Genomic DNA, 24,546 nt, shown 5'->3' with positions numbered 1-24,546 from the left:
GAAGAAGAGGAAGAGGAGGATGAAGCTAGTGTGGAAGAAGAGGAAGAGCTGAGCATTAGGCTAGATTTATGCAGGAGCAGAGCCATGTATTTTTGAGATGACTTTTTTAAAAAAGGCTTTAAAGAATGTTAGGCCAGGAATAGACCTGATAGCTAGAGGTAGTGAATTCCATAGTTTAGAGACAGAATGTGAATATAGAGTGACCTTTTTTTTTTTTTGTGGATTTTGAGACAGCTAAGAGATTTTTGTCTCCTGATTGTAGGGATCTATGTGTTGTGTAAGGTGTGACTGGGTTGTCTAGCTCATAGCTGGCAGTAGGCTTGAAAATAAGGTTGTGCAAAGTGATTAGCTGAATGAAAGCAAGTTAGTTTGGGAGTTCCAGCCAGTTTAGTTCTAGTAGTGGTTTACAGTGGTGTGCAAGGGAGCCCGCAGGATTTTTTGCAGGGGGGTGCAAACCCAAGCCCCGCCCATGCAGCCCCACCCACTCTGCAGCCCCACCCACTCGGCCCCGCCCACACCACCATTCCAGTGTCCCGTTACTTGGCTATTTCTCCCCATTTGTCATAGACACTGTTCAAATCTCTCAGTGTGCATACTGTTTTATGCTTTACTTCTACAATGATTACAGATATCTGGATTTCATTTACAACTTTTATTTCAAATTTTATAGCACAAACACTGATAGACATTTACTAAACCTAAACAAAGCAATAGTCTTACAATGAAAACAGACTTAGCATTAAAACTTCTCTAACTTTGAAACCCACATTCACTGAAACAGCATCGAAACCCACATTCAACGAACATGCACCTGGCCAGTGACAGGGTAAGTTTACCTTTGGCCTGTTTCCAGATCATAGGCTCCTTGCACACATTTTAGAACCATGCAAAAGTTCTTTGATTCACCTTCCTGACTGTATTAATTATACTACATAATAATTGAATTATATCCCTTGTATAATACAACACCACTTGTTAGAGTGTGTTTTAAATTTATAGTTCTGAGCATTTTTCCTTTAAGCAATGAAACAAATCATATGAACCAATAATGACAACCTGCCCAATTCAAAACATTTCAACCATAAAGAGCCACTCAAACTTCTGTCATACAATCCACCAATATCAATCAATGTGCAGAATCTCTGCAGAAGTAAAAGTCATCTGAATAATTCCACATTAAAGAGATATGAAACCAATGAAGAGGTTGTTGCTAGAAAAAACTTTATTTCAGTGTTTCATTTACAAATTCAGTGTCTGTTGCCCTTGAAGAATAAATTGACTAGGTTATATTAAAAGAAATGGGTAAGCTGGTATATTGCAATAGGGAATGAGTGGCAAGCTGAAAAACAGGTTCATAGTTATTAGGTGTCTCATCCAAAGGAGGACATACTAAGAACTGCAGTACCATACCCCCCTTAAAATACAAATGGAACCTACAGCCCTTTGCATCAAGATGCAAGTATGCTACCTGCTGTGCTAACACTGCTTTAAAATTCTATACCACAATAAAACCATTTGCTAAACAAAACAGTTGTACATTTTAAGCAGACTCAGCATGAGCAGCAGTAACCTTTGCTTCCCTTGAAGCTTACAATTCCTTGAAAATGCACTTGACAATAAATTCCACCTGCTAGATCTAACCAGGGCATTTTTCTCTCTGACACAAACACACACACACACACACACACACACACACACACACACACACACACACACACACACACAAAGTTGCTAGAATAACAGGATTTGTGTTAGAATATATTTTCTGAAGGATATCAAGTCTGAAACTCAAATGCATGTCATTTATTTAATAACTTTAATCCTTGGCTCATCCCAGTGATTTGTCAAAAACAGAATTTTTATGAGGAACAGACCAAAAATAAACAAAAAAAAAACACTTTATTCAACTGCTTATACACTATTTGTGTTTCATCCTCCTACTCTATTACTTCATCTTTTTTCTTCTGCTACTTGCTGCTACTTGTTCTCTAAAGTGTGCAATTACATCTTTTCTGTTGCATTTATTACTGCATGTTTATAGCCTGTTGAAATTGTAAGTGTTAATCTAAGCCTCTTAGTTTTGGTTTAAGCACTTGGGCTTTAGGCCTACCTGTTAGGTCTCCCTGGCCTTTCTCCCTCAAATTCTGACAAATATGGATGGACAATTTCTTATGGTTTCTCCCACTAGCCTGGTTGGTATGGGCATCCTGAGACAGTGTAGCAACTGCCTCATGTATATGGACAACCATCTACTGCTACCACCCAAGGACACAATTTATGAGAGATGTAATTACATTAAGAACCTAGAGTGTATGTTCTCTCCCTCACATGCCAGGTGCAGTTAACCATTGACAAGACCCCTATTCAAATCATAGCTAGCTACAAGCCCCCAAATTTGACTCAAGATGCCCACTCTACCTATCTACACCTCTTCAAATCTATCATGATTCAACCTTTTACCCTGATTTTGGGTGACTAACTACCCAACCATAGATTGGAAAAATTACTCATGCCAGAACACAAATGCCCCGAGATTACTCGATTTTATCAATGCAAATGCTTTGGAACAGCTAGTCAATACCCCAATAAGAGGTGATACTATCTTGGACTTGGTATTAACCAGCATGAGTAACCAGTCTAGCACCCCCTGCAGTATCAGTATCTATTGGCAAGATCCAACCATAAAGCAGTCACTTTCGAAGTCACCATTTCCCCTGGCCCCCTCTAACCAGGGTCAAACAAAAAAACTTTTCCAAAGCTGATTACAATCTCCTGAGGAATGGTATAAACAGTGTCACAGCCTCCTTCCCCTCTGTAGGAACTGGCACCAATATCCAAATCTATACCAAAGTACTATATGAGCATTTATATAGATGCATGGAATCAGGAATACCTGACAGGACAAAATCATCCTTTGCAAGGAAGAGTAAACCTGTCTGGTGGACATCTGCAATAAAGTTTATAACAAAATGAAAATAATTGCAGTCTAGGACCAAGAAGGAGCAGGTGCCCAATTGGAAGCAATCTCTCCTTAGCCTGAACAAGCAAATAAGAACACTAGTGAAATCCTGTAAAGCCAACTTAGACTCCAAATTGGCCACATCTACTAGAGACAATCATAAGGCCTTCTTCACATATGTCCGCAATCTCAAAGGAAGCACCCAGATCTGTTCATAACTGGTGGAGGCCGAGTGGAGGACTGCCACTGTCATCCCTTTACACAAATGTGAAGTGTCCACCGATCCGGGAAATTATAGCCCCAACAGCCTAACTAGCCTGATCTGCAAGACCATGGAATGGATCATCATGGACCTCATTAACAGGGACATTGCCAACCTCAAACACTCAACCCCACACAGTTTGGCATTGTCAAGGGGATTCATGTCTGTTAAATCTGGTTGACTTTGAGACAGTCACCAAAGCATTGGATAAGAGGAAGATGGTGCACACCACCTACCTTGACCTGGCCAAAGCCTTTGACACTATTCCCCACTCGAGCATAATAGATAAACTCTCTCAACTAGGCATCATTCCATATGTTACCAGATGGGTAGTAAACTGTCTCACTGATAGAACCCACCTAATCAAAATAGGGGAAGCCACCTCAAGCAGTAGACCTGAAATGAGCAGCATACCCCAGGGTATTGGTCTTGGGGCCTCTGTTATTTGGGATATAATTCTCTGAGATGTAGGCCAAAACCAGTGGGCTGTGGCTGACCAAGTTTGCTGATGACTGCAAGCTGGGAGCAGTTATCAATTCCCCAAGTGATGTGGATGTCCTCCAAGAGGGTCTCACCCAAACAAATGACTGGTGCCAGAAACATGGTCTCAGGCTGAATGCCAAAAAATGTATCATCATTCCCTTTGGGGAAAGTGACGTCACCACATATCACATTAATAACGTCCTAAGCATGCAATCAGTTGTGAGGGATTTGGGCACCCAGGTTGATAGCAACCTGACTTTTGACCACCATGTTGCTTCCGTTGTATGGAAAGCTTTCTACATGGCCCACCTCATAAGTAAGGGTATCTCATCCAGGGACAAGGAGGTCATAACATCCCTGTATTCTTTTCTTATAAGGCCAATTACTGAGCACAATGCCCCCTTCAGAATGTACTTTACAAAGCACATGCAGCAGCTGGGGAGACCACACAGAGGTTCCTCAACATGAGAATCTAGGGCATAAATACCCCTGTCCAGCACAGATTACCTGAAGGCCATATCTGTGTATTCAGTCTCCTACAGGCTGCTGACAAAGGATCTTTGCCTGGCTTACAGGACTTCCTTAGACCCAGCCTTGATGGATCTGTGTAACATGTGCAAAACAAACAGGAGAAACACTAAAACACTATATCCAAGCATCTGAACTTTGTTTTGATATAAACAGGATGTACTGGAGACAGCTGTGTGTCCCAAAGGATCCTTGCAATATGGAATAGGCTCCCCATCCATATAAAACAGAGTTCATCCCTGACCCCATTCAAAGAAAACCTTAACAACTGGATGGAAACTTGTAAATTTGCCCCCAGTCTGGCCCCATGTCCTTATGGACAAAGGCCATCAATAAGCAAAGTATTATCCTAACTAACGCCCCCCCCAAAATTCCTTAGTTACCTTGCTATTAATGCCCCTCCCATATACAATGATGATACTTGCAATACAAATTAACTGAGGTGTGCAGCTAGGCGTGTAAGGGCCTTAGTGGTCATTAGGCTAGTAACAATTTAGGAACCTATAACTATAATGCGTTGTGTATCACTATTAAAACTGTAGTCTCTTCTTGGAAACCAGAAATGCACTGTAGAGTACAAAATGGTGGAAGAGGTCTGCATGAGCAATTTGTGTGTTTGTGTGCGGGGCAGGGTCATGAAAGAGAAAATGTTTATAAACAGTCTGCAGGACACACCAAGTTCTTATTTTCTACAAACATGCAGCAGCAGAACTGAATTCTGTAAAGGACTCAACTGTCCAGCTTGACTGAGGTGTATGAATAGGTTATTACTGATGATGCTAGTAATCTGAAGCACACAGATGAAATGGATTTCAACAATACTTTATCACCTTTTGGTAAGGAAATTAAATTTTGTGGAACAGGACTCGAATTTGTCTAATAGCCATGTCATTGTTTTATAATGAGCAATGCAGACTATCTTGTCTTTGAGACAGTGGGTCAGCTCTTTCCATTTACACAGATATTGAAAGAGCATGAGAGTTTACCACAATTTGTTCACAAAGGTACAGTGGACTGGTAAAAGGCATAATTCCATTTAAACTAGTATGTCTTCTGGGAGTTACTGCAAAAATACAGACTCCCAAGACTGCTCCTTTATGAGTTTCAGCATCTGTGTTTCAGGAGAAAGTATTATAACCATATTCAGAGTACTGAGAATAATGTATTACAGGTGGGCACAATATTTCAGCAAGGCTGTGTTTCATATACACTCTATGGTATGATTTTCATGCACAGAATATCAAGGTTTAGACAAAATCTGAAGACTATCCCACTTGGGATCATGAGGGTCATACTTTCATTGTGCATGAGCAAGCTCCTCTTTAGCTTTCAATGACTTTGATGCCCTCTGTACCCTGGAGTAGGTGGTATAACAGTAAACACCTCTAAATCAGAAGTCACTGCTCTCTTATCTAAAACTGTAGATTTTTCTCTGTGTGTGGAGACAGGGGATGTAACTATGTCAAGTAGCAGAATTTAAGTGTTGTGTGTTATTCACAAGTAGGGGCAGCCATGGTGGTACAGTAGTTAGCATTGCTGCCTCACAGCAAGAGGTTCTCCAGTTCAATCCTCAGCTGGGGTGCCTTCTGTGTAGAGTCTGCATGTCCTCCCTGTGGTCATGTGGGTTTCCTCCGGGTGCTCCAGCTTCCTCCCACATCCCAAAGACATGCTGTAGGTGGAATGGACACTAAATTGGCCCTAGGCGTGAGTGTGTGCATGTGTGTGCCTTCTGTGGAAGGTTGGGTGCTAGGCTGGCAACTCAACACCATAAAACTCCACTGCCAATCACAAGGGACAGGTGATATGCTATGGCAACCCCTAACCAGGAAAAGCTGAAAGAAAGAAAGTGTTATTCGCAAGTAGAGTTAGAGAGAATGAGTAGAAAGTTTCAGAACTGCAGGCAGTTTTACGTGTTATATAAATACATCCCAGTGGAATTCTTCTTCCCGTCAGTAGCTCAAGCACAAATCTGCCGTGTTTTTTTCCTGTCTTATATCAGTAGTGAAGTCTCTGTACCAAGCAGCATTACTCCCCTTTTATTTTGCCCTTGATATTTTGTTGAATGTCTACCCTGAAATCCTTTTTGTCAAATTCACGTACTCATTTCTATCTAAATGCGTCTCCAGTGACACTGCAGTTTGCACCCTGCATTTGTTAACATAATTCAATACTTTTCCTCTAGTTATATGGCTGTTTACATTCCATGATATTATGGACAAGAGTAGCCATTATGATCAAAAGCTGTTACTAGTTCTTTAATGTGTTTCCATTTTTTTTAGCTTGTATGCACTAACGTTTGACAGGCAGAGCTCTTACACAGTTTTTTTCTCTCCTCCATTTGAACCTGTCCCATTTTTCAAGGCTTTCTGCTTCAATGAAAATACTCACAAAATAAATAGATTTTCAGAAGCTCCTATCCTCTTTTAACTTGTAGTAAACATACAACTATGTACAGTGTCAAAAATTAAGTTTATCCTTCTGTATGGGAACACTACAGTTAACTCAAATTGACTGCTTGCCCCCACAGGCATTTCATGTTCTAAAACTGAGGTTCCCCTTTCTTAAAGCATGTTACAGCCTGTTGCTCTTGTCTTTTATTCATATCTGTAGTCCCCTCCCAGATATGAAAAACATTGTGGATGCTTTCAATAAACATTAACTTTTAATCCTAAGTAAAAGTGAGCTGGTTGACTTTAAACAAAGTTGTACAGTTTTATATTGAATCCATTAATGTATTAAGGCTACTAGGGTGGCACTTGTATAACTTGTTTGCTTCCCTCAGTTTCCGACTTTTATTTTCACTGAACTGCTTACGAGTGTACTTTTAAAATGCTAATTACACTATAGCTGGTACACCTCTGTCAGCACAGTCATTAGGGGACTCTGTTAATTGTTTGCACCTGGAGACTGCTAATCCGCAAGTAAAGCATACATGCAAGTGAACCAATAAAGATTTTTTTTAATGAGGAACAAAGCCCATATAAACACAAGCAAAGCAAGAGACTATGGTTCACCCTTAACCACCCCCAAACTAATTTAGCTGTCTGAGGTAGCCAAATAGTACGATATAAAGTAAAATATTTCACATCACTCCTACCTTTGTGGAATCCCTCTCTGCTCCTGAAACAGCTTGCTTGCTCCGATTTTAATGGCAATACCCTCTTCCTGGACACAACACGGCATCACTGCTGGCTTCATCTATAATTCAAATTACATGTCACGCGAAGATAAAGACGTAAACCATCCACACGTATGGCAAAGGCGAAAACCAGTCGCAAACACTTCCATTTGTGCGACAAAGGGAGTTCTTAAAGAAGAACACCCTTAATTTACTTCTAATTGAAAAAAAAAAAAATAATAATAATCTCCTCGCCAGCCAATTCCAGGGGGGTGCAAGTGCACCCCCTTGCACCTGCCTGCGGGCGCCCTTGGTGGTGTGTGGGATATTTAGAATTTGTGGCAAATTTTACAACTTTGTTGTCGCACTGTTCCATCTTGCTTGAGGTAGGAGTTTGTAAGTTAGTTAGGATAGGGGCACTGTAAACAAGGGAGGGAGTAAACAAGTTTTTGCTAGGGTAGCTTTGATTGTTGTAGTTAAGAAATGTTTGTTTCTCTATAGGAGTCCCAGTTTTTCATGAGTTTTCTTATATTTTGTTGTATAGGGAGTCAAAGTAAAGTTTATTGTCAATGATTACTCCTAGATGTTTGGTTTCATGCACTGTTTCTATGACAGTGTTGTCAAATCAAAGATGTTGAAATGATCGGTGACAGGGGAGGCATTTTTGTGGCGAAAGGGTATTAGTTTAGTCTTCCTTGGATTAAGAAAGAGTTGGGCATTTTTTAGTCAGAATTTGACTGTAGTAAAGGACTGCTGAGTTTTTGAAAGCAGTTCTGGTAGTAACTGAGCACTACCAATTATGGTGGTATCATCAGTGTATTGAATGAGGGTTCCAGGTTGGGAGAAATTTTGAAGGTTGTTAGTGAAAATGTTGAAGAGTGGAGGTCTGAGGATGGAGCTTTACAGGACTCCAGTAGGGTTGTGGAGAAAGGGTGAGAGTTCATTGGACCATTTCAGTGCTTGTTTGCAATCCCCTAGGTAGCTCTGAAACCATTTTACTATGTTATGTGAGAAGCGTAAGTTAGACAGTGTGTTCAGTAGTAGGGAGTGAGAGACCATGTCAAAGGCCTTAGAGAGGTCAAAGAATACTGAGGCTGGATAGGATCCTGCATCTCTGGCCTTGTTCACCGTGTCTGTAAAGGATAATAGGGCTGTAGATGTGCTGCGGCTGGGTAGGAAATCATGTTGGGTTTGGGTTAAAAGATTGTTTTGTTGTAGGTATTGCATTATCTGCTGATGGATACCTCTCTTGAGAATTTTGGATATGGGTGGATGTGATATTTTCCCCAGAAGCTTAAAATAAAAAAAAATCTGTACAATCAGGCATGTATGGAATCCGCACAATGAATCTGACCATTAATTGTTATTAGACTACATTTGCCAATCACTTGCCAGAGATACTCATGGGACATTCGATAAATGGTACTGTGAAAATTCACATTGCAGAGTCAGATAAATGCATCACTGAAAAAGAAGACTGAGAAGCAGCTGCTGTAACCTGTACAAAATAAACTTGTTTCTCTTTTGTTCTTTTACTGTACAGTCCTGCTGTGTGCTTTGAGCCTGTGGATGTGGTGTGTCTATAGGGGGGTATAGCATTTGTATCCCATTTAAGGAAAATGAATGGGGAGGAAGACCATAATGAGCAAGAAGAAGAGCAAGTGAAGGAATGTGAAATAGAAGAAACAAACAGTAGGGATACAGGTAGACAGATCCAGTCATAGATAGAAAAGGAAACTGCAATAAGATCCCTGAAATGCAAAAATAAAGACAAATAAGACATGAAAAGGAAGTATCTTGTTAGTTTAGGCTATGGTTTATCTCTCTCTCTCTCTCTCTCTCTCTCTCTCTCTATATATATATATGTGTGTGTGTGTGTGTGTGTTTGTGTGTGTGCGCGAGCATGCGAATGTGTGTGTGTGTGTGTGTGTGTGTGTGTGTGTGTGTGTGTGTGTGTTATCAGTAACATTGTGGGCCAAGATAGACCTAACATTCATCCTGGTGCCTGGCCAACTGACCATCAATTTTCTCTGTTTCTTGGAGACAATAGTCTTTTCTCAGCAAACTATTACTTACAATTAAAAGTATATTACATGCAAATAGAAACTGGCATCACCTCGTAATGGACAATAATGGAGCACAAACATGAACCAAATATACAAGACTAACCATATACCATAATAGATAGAGGCCTATGGCCAGTGCCTTTACATGGTTCCATATTAGGTCCACACTGGAAACAGAAGTCTATGACACTACACTTAGGATTTATGTGTAAAGTTATATTCCATATCCTTACTTTGACTTCATTATTATTATCCATACTTTTATCCACCTGGGCTCTTCCATAGTAGTCTCTCTTATTTTATGATTGTTTAGAAAGCTTCACACTTTCAAGCAGCCGAAGTTATGAGAAATATATGTTTTGTAAATAGTTGTGTGTGTGTGTGTGTGTGTGTGTGTGTGTGTGTGTGTGTGTGTGTGTGTGTGCGTGTGTGTGTGTGTGTGTGTGTGTGTGTATGTGTGTATGTGTGTGTATGTATGTGTGTGGTGTACTTTTTTCTACTTTCTTTCTTGGTTTTGCTCAAATATTTACATATCTGTGTATACAGTTAATGTTTAAGTTTGTCTCATAATAATGCTAGTTGTGAGGAACAGTGACATGGATGTGGCTTTAACACCATGATTGACAAACAGATATGTGACAACCAGCTGGATGAATGGGATTTGAATCCCATCAATGCTACCTAAAATGCTATAGACGTATGGTACCACTGCCAGCAGTGTAAAGGAAACATTGTAGCTAGAACCAGATGGATGTTCACTTTAGTCACACCACTGGCACCCAGCAGATAAAAATAAAAGAAAGTGTACTCAAGTCTAGCACAAAAAAATTACAAAATGCAACCAGTCCACTAGAGCATATTCACTGCTGTCCTAGATATGAGCTTTCAACATCCACCCCCAAGATTAGACTGCACACAGTCCACTTACAGAACCACGTCTTTGGCCTAGCACCACAAATCTCTTTCTCACTTTGTGAAGTACATCTTTCAGTTCTCCTTATCCATTGTTTCACACAACATAGTAACTAACACACATACACAAACACACAAGCGCACGTGCGCACATACACACAGACACACACACACACGCGCACACACACACACAAGGCTGACAGAATTCTTCAAGTCTCTACAACCGTACTGCTTCCAACTGTGATTTGCCAGGGAACTACAGTTACTTGCTGCTCTTGAGCAAGCCAAGTAACAAATCATGTGCACTGTAGTCCCAGACAATATAGGTCATTGGAGATGGGAGCCAAAGCTTGTTAACCTACAGTGGCACATGACAACCCCTCACCTAATAATTAGCAATAATATACATATAATAAAAAGGCCAGCCACAGGAGTTTAAAAGTGACTGAATAAACTTTTCTTAAACAATAAGGCAAACAGTGCAGTTACATATTAAATATGCAGAGGAATAAATAACTGAACAAGAGATATCAAAAGTTAGTTACAATGGGCAGAGTATGCATAGAGAAAACTGACTTAACTACTTGATTTAGTAAAATATTAAAAGTATATGGCCGAGTACAAACCTATTTAAAGATGTGCCACCAATTTCTTCCAAGAAAAGATAAGGCAGAACAAAGTCTATTCTCAAATATATATACACATTTCAGGTCATCACTTCTCTTCTTTTCTGATCTCCAGAAACCATTCAAACATTTCCTTTGCCATAAATCATTTCATCAGCTTTTTTTTTCATTTATTTGCTTTTCACACCAAGAGTAAGTAAAACAGTCCTACTGCCTGTAAAGAGAAGTTATAATGGACATAAAACTCTATTGTTAAACTTCCTTACCCTTCTCCCATTCAGTTTTTTTTTTTTTGGTTTATGGACAATAGTAAAAAAGATAAAAATATTTAACTATCTAGCTGTTTCTGTCTATCTAGAGGGATATAATATTAATCAACTACTCATTTCATCATATCAAGAGCAGTTGCAGAAGTAAACGTAAAGGTACTGCATGTATACCTAAATTTCTAAACTACAGAAAACTCTATGAAGAATTGGTTATGTGAGGGTTTTTGTCATACACCTCCGTATATATATATATATATATATATATATATATATATATATATATATATATATATATATATATATATATATATATATATATATATATACTCCATTGTTGCATAACCATGACCAAAGGAAATTCAAACACAACATGGTATGGTTGAGTAGGTGTGAGTCAACTATAATACAACTCAGCAAAGCATATTCTCAGCAGATAGTGACACCTCATCTACTTGTCTGTAGCATCTCCATAAAACAAAAACTATCTATATATAAACACACACACATGTGCCCATGGACACACACACACACACACACACACACACACACACACACACACACACACACACACACACACACACACACACACACGCATAGAGTAGCATCTTTAGAAACATTACTGGAGAAGGTATTAGTAAATGGAATTCATAGTAAAAGGCCAAACACTTGTAAGTGGTTGTAGCATTCTGGATCCAGTCTTCATCAGTGTCTGAGCCAGTGATATTCCAGATGGACTGGATGGAAATGTATGTTTGTCTGCAGGTGACAAAGGCATGAATAGAGATAAATGGAGAAGATGTGATTAGAAGTGATTTCTCAAGGTTAGATAGATGGTCATTTCGATCCAAGGGAATGTAAGGTCGTGCATGAGTCTAAGAAACCCTAAGTAGAGAAGGGAGAACATACTGCAAGTGGGGCATCTTGGAACAATTCATATTGTTGGAGATGTAGGCTACTATGTTTTCTCAGCTCATCTAAAAGTTATTAAACTATTCATGTCAGGATAAAAAAAATTACAAGTACAATGTACAAAAGCTTGTCATTAAGTGAAACACAAGACAGTATATATGATGCAAGGTATTATGAGCACATTTTTACAATTGCACTTATTGAAAAATGCAGTGAAATTTACATGCAATAAACTCTCAGAACAAGTATCTGGTCTAGACTGCTGAAAGCACATGCAGCAAATGGCTTTTCCTGAAACACAGGTGGTCAAAAATGTATAATTATCAGATGTAGAAGATCTAACATGGCACTATGGAAAAGAGGAATAAAGTCCTGACTGTGACCCACACGACCTGATTATATAGGCAATGGAGAAGCCTATGAAGATGAAAATCAGACGGTGATGTTGGCCTGCCCATTGTGAGGGAGATGGTTTACCCACTGCAGTACCAGCATGTACTAGAGATAGAGAGAGAGAGGTCCTTGGCATGCACTATGTCACTCATGGATCCTTTCACATGTCAGCCTTCAGTACACACAGAATTGTGCACATACACAGTAGAAGATGTAGCAAACTCTCATGTGTTAGTATGTATATCAGCTAGTAGGATGAGTTATGACCAATAAGCAGAAAATGCCAACCTCCAAAATATAACAGCCCGGAAACTTAAATCCTGCCTTAAAATTGTTCCACTGTATTCAGCATTCATCAGACCTGCCACTGGGTGCAATGCTGTTGTTGGTATTTACCTAACCAGGCATATCCAACAACTGGAATGTCCACAGAGGTTCCTCACTAAAAGAATAAAGGGTGTAAGTAACATGTCCTATGCAAACTGCCTCAAGGCCCTATATCTATATTCTGTCTCCTACAGGCTGTTGAGGGGAGATCATTTCCTGGCATACAAGGCATTGTCAGACCCCACTGCAATGGACCTCCTGTATATTTGCAAAGCAAATAGCACCATAATTACCTGTTCTAAGGACTTATAACTTGCCTGTGCTATAAATAGGACCTGCTGGAGAGACAGGTATGTATCCCAGAGACTACCCCTTCTTTTCAACAAGCTCCCCATCCATGTGAAGTAGAGTTCCCCCAACCCAATTCAAGCATAACTTTTACAATTGGATGGGAAACAGGAAATTCATCCCTGGTTTGGCATCTATGTCTCTAGTGGACACAGGCAGCCTATAAATGTTTCATCTCCCAAGCCCCTGCTTACACTTATCAAGGGTACCAGAACATGTCTGAGATTTGGGATGTATGGCTACGCCTAAAAAGGCCCTTGTGGTCATTAGGACACAACTATAATTTTATGAACCTATAAAAGCCTGGACAATATAAGGGTAGGTGCTGTGAAAACATCCCCTCCTAAAGGATATGCCCTCCAGAGACATGTTCCCTCCTAAAGGACATTAAGAGGAGAGCTCCTCTTGTGGTGGTGTAAGATTCATTTAAGCAGATGGAGGAATGGGTCAGTAGAGTTTCCTTTAGGAAGGATTCAGTATGGTTACAGTTTTGGGAGGAGGAATAAAAGAAAATACATGTGTTCTGATTTTAGATCACTAATCTGAAGTCTGACAGGACATCACGGCAGTCTTTATCCCTTGAATAAAGGAAAAAAAATGTAAATGAACTGAAGGATTTTTCAGCCAAAGTTCTTCAGTGAAAAATTAATCTGCAGGTTTATCTCTGCTCAGTCATTCTTGGTAATATCAGATATATAGCTATGGCTATATATAGGTATGGCCATACAGCTTAGGTTACACCACAATAATAGAACCAGATAATTTAATTTTATGGACTAAAACTATTTCCGTTATCTTGCATCTCATGGAAATAAACACTGTAGCCAATTAAAAAATCAGAGCTGATGGACAAGACAATTTAGTAGCTGAAGTCCAAATTGTAAAAGTAAAGTACTGGTGATAAACATATATTTACATCCTATTAATATTTCTTTGCATCCTTTGTTCTGCATTATTTTGATTCCTTTTGACTTTGGTTGTTAAGTTCCTAGAAATCCTCTCTATAGCCTCATCCTTCCCAGTCAGTTTAACATACCACATCTTCCTGTAGTGGTGTCTCTCTTTCTATTGACAGTTTTACTGCTAGAGCCTTGTACTTGGTCCACCTGTCAGTGAACACAAGAGCTGGGAGACCCCGTGGGTTTTCATCATGCCTAGTTCAGTTTTTCCCTCATGTTCTACTCTTCTCTAGTAAAAGTCCAATTACTCTATTACTGAAACATGGATAATAATGCCGAACATATGGTGTGTGTATCCACATAGTACCCACCACCTACAGTGCTGCTGCATGGCATGAAAGGCTGCAGGTTCCATCTAGCAGCCATTCACTGCCCGTCTTCCTTCAGACTGCAGTCACACAGTGAACCTGACCCCTATCTCTGGACTGGTTAGACAAACATGACTTGACAGACTCAGGATTCTGAGGCTTAAGTTAAAACATCAACCATTATGTCATGTAGCTGTCTTATTTCTCCCCTTTATTCACTGTTACGTCTCCTCCACATCATCTCTCTGTTCTCTTCCCTCCATATTTTTCTGTTTTTTTGAATTCTTCATCTCATTTTCTCTTCCCGTCTTTATTTTCTACTTAGTGTGCATATAAACATATTTTACTGACAAGTTAATGAAATTATACATACCAGTAACGTAGTTCTGTAAGTGAATATCTGTCTGCATTTGGAACCATAAAAATCTGACCTTGAATAACACACACATCTCTTTATCAGACTTTACTCATGATAGGCAATAAACCACAAGAGAAATATGGTAGTTTCTTAATAGTGCTAGCATCATACATAATGCCTAGATGTACACTGTAAGAAGACAAAAGTAGCATTGATCACTGAAATCACCACACCCAGTGACTATGGTGTCTTGCATACAGAGAGACACACAAAGTCATAAAATATCAGGATTTGCAGGCAGAAATGAGAGCAATGTAGAAGGAAGATACTCGGACAATTCTAATAGTAGTAGGAGCAACGGGTGTTATAAAAAAGAATCTACAATCGTGTTTAGATATATTACCAATACATGTAACCCCATACAAATTGCAGAAGGAGTCATTACTGGGCACATTGCAGGTGCCATGAAGAACACTTTTGGCTGACATCAAAGATTGAAACAATACTAATTTCATGAACTTTAATTGTACTTTGACTTATGAATGGGGTCCATTCCCATCATGGTATTAGGAAACCCCCAAAATTTGGAGAAATTAAAAAAGAAGGCATTGCGTATAAATGGGAACTTTTAAACAGCTCTATATTTCATCATTGTGGCTGTTGTTTGTCTGTTACTGATTTATGATGCAGTTTATTTGCAGAAGTGACTTGGGGAATTCAGGGACAAGATGTTTAAGATGTCTGTATTCGGTAATATAGAAATAATACATAATCAATAGAAATATATTTTACAGCAAGCTTTAGAGGTGGTAGCTAAATCATTTTACTCTGTCAAGAGTTTATTGGTGGTAGGGTGGCTATTTACATCAGGTGGTGTCTTTCTGCACAGTTCACAGAAATGTAACGATCTTATAGTATAATGATTGGTATGCAGTGTTGTGCTTGTAGGTTCAGATGACACTCTCTGCAGAACATTCAAAGAGGATGCACAAAGACGAGGCTTCCCTCTGGTGCAATCGAATCATCTGATAGATTCAATGACTGTGCAAACATTCGACAACTGAACTGAAAAGTAATAAAGTGATGATCGTCTTTGCAAAATGTGAAGTATAAAGAAGGCAGTAAATGAAGCCAATGGGTAAAAACCATAAAATGCAATATATGTCAATGTTTTCAGTCATTGACATGGAAAAATATCAAATTACATAATACCAGTTTGAAAACCTGCAACCAGTAAGAAAAAGAAAGAAAACTAAACCAATCAATAAAGGAAAACAAACCCTTTCCTTTAACAGCGACTTAAAAAGATAAACAAAAACCTAAAAGCACACACAAATGTAGTTTGAATATTAGTACTGTTAGGGAAGTTTTTCTTTTTTGGTAAGTTAATGTGTAGGATTGGTATTTGGGGCAACAGCAAAGATGTAGTGGAAGGCTTCAAAATGCCCCCCCCCCCCCAAAGCTTGGGGACATCCAATTTTTTAAGGATGCCTACCAAATTTTCCCAGACAGCAGTTTGGCAATTGGAATCTGCACCTTCTATTGAAGAGCAGAAGGATTTTGTCTAACCCTAACCACATCTCTTTGTGCTCGATGTGAGGTCTTATATCACATCAAGGACCTACTATAGTTTTTTCCTAATGCATGCACACTCCTTGCAGAATGAAGGCTACCTCAGAGAGCCAAGCTTATGTCTCCAGTCTGTAGTGCTGCAAACCAAACTCCTTCTCTTCTATGCAGTGGACCAGCCTCCTCCCTCCCTCCAGAATAGTCAAGCCTGCATTGACCGCTCACTCTCATTCCCCCTTGCGAGCTCCTCCAACACTTAGACCATTAATTGATCGCTGAATCACATTCATGGATTTATCCCTCTAAGTCATGGATCCAGGAAAGCTAAACTTCTTTTTTTAATCTGTGTTGAAAATGGATTCACTTCATAACCTCGAAATACTGAAATATCGAATTTCAGTATCTTGAGACTATAAAACCGAATCCACAAAACATCGACACAAAATAAAATGCGAAATTAACAACACCGAAAAAAACCGCACACACTATACCACACATACACCACAACACCCACATCACAACATAAACAAACAAAACTACACACATACAAAACTCATACACACACATAAGCAGGGGCAAGCCCCACTGCACCCCACACCCCCCCTACTTATATATACTAACTCCGAGATTGCACAAACACAAAACAAAAGCCAACTCACACACGCACATTCTCCGACCCCTCACACACACATCAAACACATCAGCACACTCACACACACTCTAAATCCCACTCAAAACCCTTAGAAAACACTTACCTGATATAACACCTACATCCACACATGACACTGTACACCATCAAAACACAATCCCGGACATTACGCAGCATAAGGTCATAACCGCGAATTCGACATATATTCGAGTTCGCGATTATGACCTTTCGCTATTTTTAACATTCGGCTTTATAGTCTTGAGATACTGAAATTCAACATTTCAGTAATTCGAGGTTATAAAGTGTTTCCGTTGAAAATACATATCGTAAGTTTGATAAAAACTCCACAGTCTCTGATCAAAAGCTATTCTAAAAAATTGTATTTTGTAGTATGTACAAAGGTTAAGCAAATAAATGAGTATGTTATTACTGAAACAATATGAAATTCTAGAAATGTATGTTTTTTTTAGGTCAAGGTCGTTTAGATGGAGCCTTCTGCACTTTTTCTACTGAAGAAAAACTAGAATACTTGACAGAAGCATATACTAATGGTGTGAGAAACATTGAAATGGAATCTACAGTTTTTGCTGCAATGTGTCACCTCTGTGGACTTAAGGGTAAGGTTTAAACAGAAAATCAAGCCCACCTGTACATGAATTTGATATTTTAGCTTATCACTAAGTAAAACAGAGTTGATCAGCGATTATACTTGCAATAGTTGCAATAGTAAGTGATATTTCTTTTTATTCTTCCAGCTGCTGTTGTCTGCGTGGCCTTAATTAACAGATTTGAAAGTGACCAGATCACTATCCCATATGAGAAACTAATGCAGTTTGAGCAGCGTCCCCAGCATTTGGTTTCTCGATACATCAAGAAATGCCTTGGATTGTGACATTAAACTTCACTTCTGCAAAATTTGTAAATTATACATTTTATGGATGGTTTGTAAATGTTATCTGTTCTGGAATGTTTACGAATGGTACCTCTTCTGGATTGTTTGCAAACTGCAGATCTTCCAGATTATTTTCATGTGTAATCTTGTCTGTACTGTTTGTCTTGTGCTTGTAACATGTGCCTTCTGTCGATCATTTGTATATTACAACTGCTCCAGCTTATTTGTACATTTAACTTTCTCTGTCTTTTTGTACATTTCTTTGAAAACTCCATGTCTTATGGTCTTTGTATATCAATAATTTCCAATATATAAATGTATAAGCAGTATTATTTTAGTTGTATAAAACTAATGTACTGCTACAAAAGCATTTCACCATTTCATTCTAGTTAATAGTGTATCACCAGTAATCCAGTTTGTATATTACATGATTCTTGGACAAATAGATGTTATTTTATTCCTGAGACTCTTGGTGTCTACATTTCCAAATTGTGGAAAGTGTTTGTGAAATGATGTAAGTAAGCATACACATTCATGTCAACACATGGAAATGAATTCTTTAACATGCAGCACACAGAAATTTTGCAAGCAAACAACTCTATTTCTCTTCCCGAAACAGGATGTTTAAGCAGTTCTTTAATCATGTATGAAGAGTAGAAGAAATATGGCTGGAAAATCACTTTTGGCAAACTTTGATTCCAAGACCTGATTGTTTGGATAAAATAGCATTTTCCCCCAATAAAATGTCAGTTCATATCTCAATTATTTAATGTAGACATCTTTTTAGAGATGTTTGTGCCTCTATTATTTTTTACAATAAATATATTGCTTTTCAGAGAATAATAAAGTTGTAAATAATTTGCAACAAACTGTAGCCTAGTTGCTGGATAAAAATTAATATATGTTTGGAATATGACTTTTTAGTTAATTAACCTTAAGCAAATCAGATGGCATCTGTCAGAAAGTACTAGTTATTTTTTTTCCTTATTTCATTGGTGAAAACTTCTAGAGTCCTTAAACATATCACTGGGAAAGGGAGCAATTACTAATAACACATCTTTGCAAATCAAGTATTCTGCTGAATGATGACTTAAAAATAAAACAAAATGTGCCAGAAGTGACTTTGAATGATGAAGTTAGCATGCGTAATGACTGTTATTTATTTAATTTCTACTTACGATTTTATAGCCAATAAGTTCAGTGAAGGCACATCAAAGATGCTCACCTTGCCAACAGTGAAATTCAGTGAATGCATTTTTCCACTTACTTGGACTTACTTCTTTTTGTGATAGACTAGAAGATATATATATATATATATATATATATATATATATATATGTATATATATATATATATATATTTATATATATATATATATATATATATATATATATATATATGTGTGTGTATATATCTTAGAGAATGGGTGACCTGTACATCACTACCCTAACTGGAGAGGAAACACTGATACCCCATATACAAGTATACAAGCAAGTCCAGGGGTTAGAGCCCACTCTTTACTTTTAGGGGTCATCAGTCAGCATTGACATATCCATAAGATATTACGATCCCAAAGGAAATTTCCTGTGATGACTTGATATTTTTGGCAAATTTATTAAATGGTACATGGGGGAGGAGTTGAAAAAGATGTAGTTCTTTTTGGAGGATAAACCTTTTTACTGCTCAGATTCTATTAACAAAAGAGCTCAATTGATTTCACATGTGCTAATTTGTCTTTAATAGCTTCCAACTTTAATTTGCATTCACTTTGAGTATCCTATCTAATATTAGGGTCATACGTATCTCAAATAGAGATGATCTACTTTTGGGGATCTGTCTTACTCAGTGGGAGTATTATGCTCATAGTTAGGTGAACTTGCAGGCCTGAATATATTGCTATGTCTTGTAATAGGGAAAGTACTGGGTTTACTTGATTGATAGGGTCACTAAGCCAGATCATTCAGTCATGAGTAAACCATGATATAAAAGGCATCACCCCCCTGCGCGCGTGTGCACACACACACACACACACACACACACACACACACAGTTCTGATACAGTATGATCTATATTTGTGTTGCAGATAGCGATCTAAAATGAATACCACTATACTGCTATAACAAATGACTGACAGGACAGCGGACATCCCTGCCTGGTACCCATTCTAAATGGATACTCTCTGAAAAGAGGTGAGAAGACTATATTTGCACCATTTGGTTCACATATAATAATTTGTACCACTCACTAAATGAGTAAAGAATCCCTAGCCTAGTAACAGACATCCAGATAAACTGACAATTTATTGAGTCAAAGGTTTTACTAAAGTCAGTTAGGAGAGCTGATATCAGCAGTTTGTCCTGTGCACAGCCTGTCTGTACATTCAACTAGAATTTGATTAAGTCCAGAGTAACCACTCTATTTTTCAGGAATCACAAAAGATTAAGCCCTAAAGTATTAAGGAAGTATCAATCTAGTCTAACGGATAACACTTATGCAAAAATCTTAAGATCAGTTTGTAATAAAGAGATGGGGGTGTAATTAGCTAAGTATGTATAGTATTTAAAAGGCTTGGGAAACATCAACACCTTATAGGCTCACAGGTTCATAGGTAGGTACTAGGCTATCGACCCTAGGGCCTACATAAGCCTAGCCAAAAAGGTTCCCTGGCTTTTGCCACCCAAGAACATTATTTTCCTGTGCCCCTGTCAAGCAGTGCCACAGAAGTGATCCCCGGGCAGAATTTTCTATTGCTTGATTAAATATATGTCTGGAGAGAAAGATTTTTTCCCCATAGCATCCAAACCATCTGGAAAAGATGAATAACTAATTATTTCTTCCACTGTTTATAAAAGTCAGCCTATAGGCCATCTACTCTAGATGCCTTACCAGGAGGTAGGGAACTGACAGCCCCAATTATTTCAAAAAAAGTCCATGCTTTACCTCTTTCCCCCTGTCTTACAGTTCTCACAGCTTCACATATTTTAATAGCATTGTAAGGGTAAGATCCCCTGTCCGTGTCTCACATAGGTATTATTGTATTATTATTTTTTAAAATATTAATACTACATAAATCTGTACATAGCTTCCCATGGTGTGAATGACTTCCTTTTGTTATATAATGCTGTGCTATAATCTGGTGTCATATGTACAGTATAGGCAGCTACTTTCATGTTTTGGCCCAAGCGTCTAACTTTTAAAAGAATCACCTCATGATCATTATAACCTAAGCATTTAAAAATAAAATGACATTGTTAACTATGAATCTGGTAGTCATCCAGTGGATCTGCTCAATTACAGGTGAGGTGGAAATACGAAGGATATTAGCCAGGGACTTTTCTTATGAACATTAATAGCTCTGCACCTTGTAGCTTATCTAGCAACTCTATGATGCGAGCAGGGCAATATGACACAACCAGCTCTTAAGAGAATTTAACGTTTTAGTAAATATAATGATATGGAGAACTTATTTGAAATCCCATTCCTTTAGCCAAATAATTTTACAGACAATAACAAATTATATCCAATATAAAAGGCATTGTAAATGAAATTTAATGTGAAAAATACATAACTTCATTTGTTTAGGAAACAACATGTTAAATGTTTGATAACTAACATTCAGAATAAAATAAGAAATTGTCAGATAATCCAGCCTTTACTCAATAGTAACTACATAGGTGTTACTTTATTTGAAGGTAACTCACAAATAAGTTAACTAAAGATGAAACATTTATTATAATAAAAATTGATGAGAAGAAATTGAATCATAGAAAAAGTGAGGATATGCGTAAACTAATTGGAGAACACTACACATGGCTATTTGATTATTTCTGTATAAGATCAGAAAACACTTTCAGATACCCAAACTTTCTGTTGCCTAACACTATTAAAAAATGATCAGTCACTAATTAGTTTGATAAATAGGTAACCATCTGAAATGTCAGGACCCGCCTAACAAGAGTCCTGAAACATGGAGATTTTGTTGTGTCTTTCGGCTTTTCCCGGTTAGGGGTCGCCACAGCGGAACTCCGGTCCACTAATGATTGGCAGTAGATTTTAACGTGCCGAGTTGCCAGCTCTGATGCACAACCTTCAACGAAGGTACTCCCATTCACACATGTCTCCACAGGAGACTGAATGGCTAAAAATGGACTTACATATATAAGTCCAAGATGGCCATTTCTTGGAATATCCTTTTTTTCTGAGGCATGTTTATCTTGGATTTAGTTTATATAAGTTGGGGCGGGATCTAACAACCCACACTGAGGGGGGCTTACTCCCTTGCAAAAGAAAGTTCAAAGGAGAAGAATGATGCTAAGATTCACTCTTCTCCTGTAGTTTAGATCTTTTTTTTCCCCAGTATGTCTGCACTCGGCATTTGGAGTGCCATAGGGTGCCTGATAGATATCATATAATTTCATAACAACAATAAACTTAAAGCACAATTACTTATTATTAAACTTTTAGAAAGTTAATATTGAACAGAAAATGGTACATAGGAAATACAGAAATTATATAACTGGTAAGCATCCGTGGTTTAAAGCAAGTTTACAGCTGAATTTAGCAATACCATGACAAACAGAAAATATTTTAAGGAACAATGTAAACAATTTAAGGGCAATAGACCCTTCTGGAGAAAACTAAGAATATTAGTGTTCCATCTGAGCAGGTGACATGCTCCTGAATCATTTGGCACTGTGATATGATATATATATATATATATATATATATATATATATATATATATGTATGTATATGGGTCTACTTGAAAAGAATGAAAAAAGACTTACCTGAATCTTTAAAGACCTGAAACCACAATTTAACTCTCAGATTGCTGGAAAGTTACTGTGAGAAAGGAACCAATTGGCCACCATGGTGAACTCTGCCCCTTTCCCCACTGTAGTGAGATCTCGGAGTTGGTATATTTAGTTAGGGGTGGTGTGGGGGTGTGTGGAGGCAAAGCCCCCCACATGGGTGGGTTTAATTTGCTTTGGTTTGATTTTTTTGTGGTGCCGGCCACATAGTTACTTTCCTGGAATTTCTAATTGGTGATCTGAGTGTTCGTTCATTTGAGGTTTCTGCAAAGTTATCTCAACATTTAGTGATTTGGGTAAGTGGGTTTCCGTTCTTATGAAGTAGACCCATATATATATATATATATATATATATATATATGTGTGTGTGTGTGTGTGTGTGTGTGTGTATATATATATATATATATATATATATATATATATATACACACACACACACACACACACACACACACACACACACACACATATATATATATATGGTTTCACTTCATATTACCGAAATGCTGAAATATCAAATTTCAGCATTTCGACAGTATAAAGCCGAAATCATCACAACACTGACACTTCACAATCACGAAACCAAAACATTGAACATACACAATACACCATGCAACACACAAACCATAACACACACACCACAAAACAATTAAATACAACAAAATACCACTCAGACACACACCTACACTACACAAATGTATGGGGGCAAGCCCCCCTGCATCCCCCACACCCCCTACTTATATATACTAACTCCGAGATCGCACAAACAGTAAAGAAAAAAATAATCACACACAGCCAACACACAAAATCATACCTCCACCTACCTAACCCACTCGTACAAGTTAGAAAAACACTCAGGCACACTCACTCACCTTAAACTGCAGACACCATCCCAGCCAAACACTTCTGCAACATAAAGTACATGCATAAGCGCTAATTCGACATAGTCCTATTCTCGCTTATGCACTTTCTTTATTCTGAAGTTTCAATTTCATGGACACGAATTTCTGAAATTCAGCACTTCGTGTTTATGAAGTGACTCTCTCTCTCTCTCTCAATATATATATATATATATATATATATATATATATATATATATATATATGTATATGTATTCACCCGCGGCAGTGGTGCTGTGATAGCATTGTCACCTCACAACAAGACGTTGTTGTATTCGATTCTCAGTTAGAGCGTCTTCCGTGTGGAGGCATGCGTGAATGGGCGTGTCTTTGTTGAAGGTTGTGCGTCAGGGCTGGTAACTTGGCACGTAAAAATCCACTACCAAACATTTGCAGACCGGAGTTCTGCTGTGGCGACCCCTAACCGGGATAAGCCGAAAGACACACACACACACACACACACACACATATATATATATATATATATATATATATATATATATATATATATATATGTATTCATCACTTTACGAACACATTAAGGAGGAAATGCATGAAAACATATCTTAAATAAGTTTAGTTAAAATTATATGGCAAGATACAAGTGCAACAGTGCTAATAAAAAAATAAACATAGAAATGTCATACAAAATCACATCTGTTAACAAGATATGCTGATAAAGTTAATGAGAGTTTTGCTTTGGACAAAGAATAGAAAATCATTTGTTGGTAGTGAATAAGAAATGTGCTTAGCACAAGTTAAGAAACAGAATTCATATTTCAATTAAATATATTATCTGTTACTGTAATCTGAATAACAGGTATAAGTCTTACTGTAGATATAAAACATTTGTATGCTTGGCTCACTAACATTTATTTCCTAGACCCTCTAACTAGATAG

General features: G+C 38.0%; 1 protein-coding gene across 4 annotated transcripts in view; it reads left to right on the top strand.

Moving 5' to 3' along the window:
- Window positions 1–18,814, top strand: part of UPP2 (uridine phosphorylase 2) — a 344,136-nt gene extending 325,322 nt beyond the window's left edge. For all 4 annotated transcript variants that reach the window (XM_044074766.1, XM_044074764.1, XM_044074765.1 and 1 more), the window contains 2 exons: window positions 17,514–17,660; window positions 17,799–18,814. In XM_044074766.1, the coding sequence (XP_043930701.1) occupies window positions 17,514–17,660; window positions 17,799–17,935 (284 nt within the window). In that variant the 3' untranslated portion in view covers window positions 17,936–18,814. The remainder of the gene's footprint in view (window positions 1–17,513; window positions 17,661–17,798) is intronic.
- The last annotated feature ends 5,732 nt before the right edge of the window (window positions 18,815–24,546 follow it).

The sequence above is a fragment of the Protopterus annectens genome, chromosome 6.part0 (assembly GCF_019279795.1).
Source record: "Protopterus annectens isolate FY-2018-M chromosome 6.part0, PAN1.0, whole genome shotgun sequence".
In the NCBI taxonomy this organism is placed as follows: domain Eukaryota; kingdom Metazoa; phylum Chordata; order Ceratodontiformes; family Protopteridae; genus Protopterus; species Protopterus annectens.
Note: the sequence above shows the minus strand (reverse complement) of the source record. Positions and strands in the feature narration are given on the sequence as shown.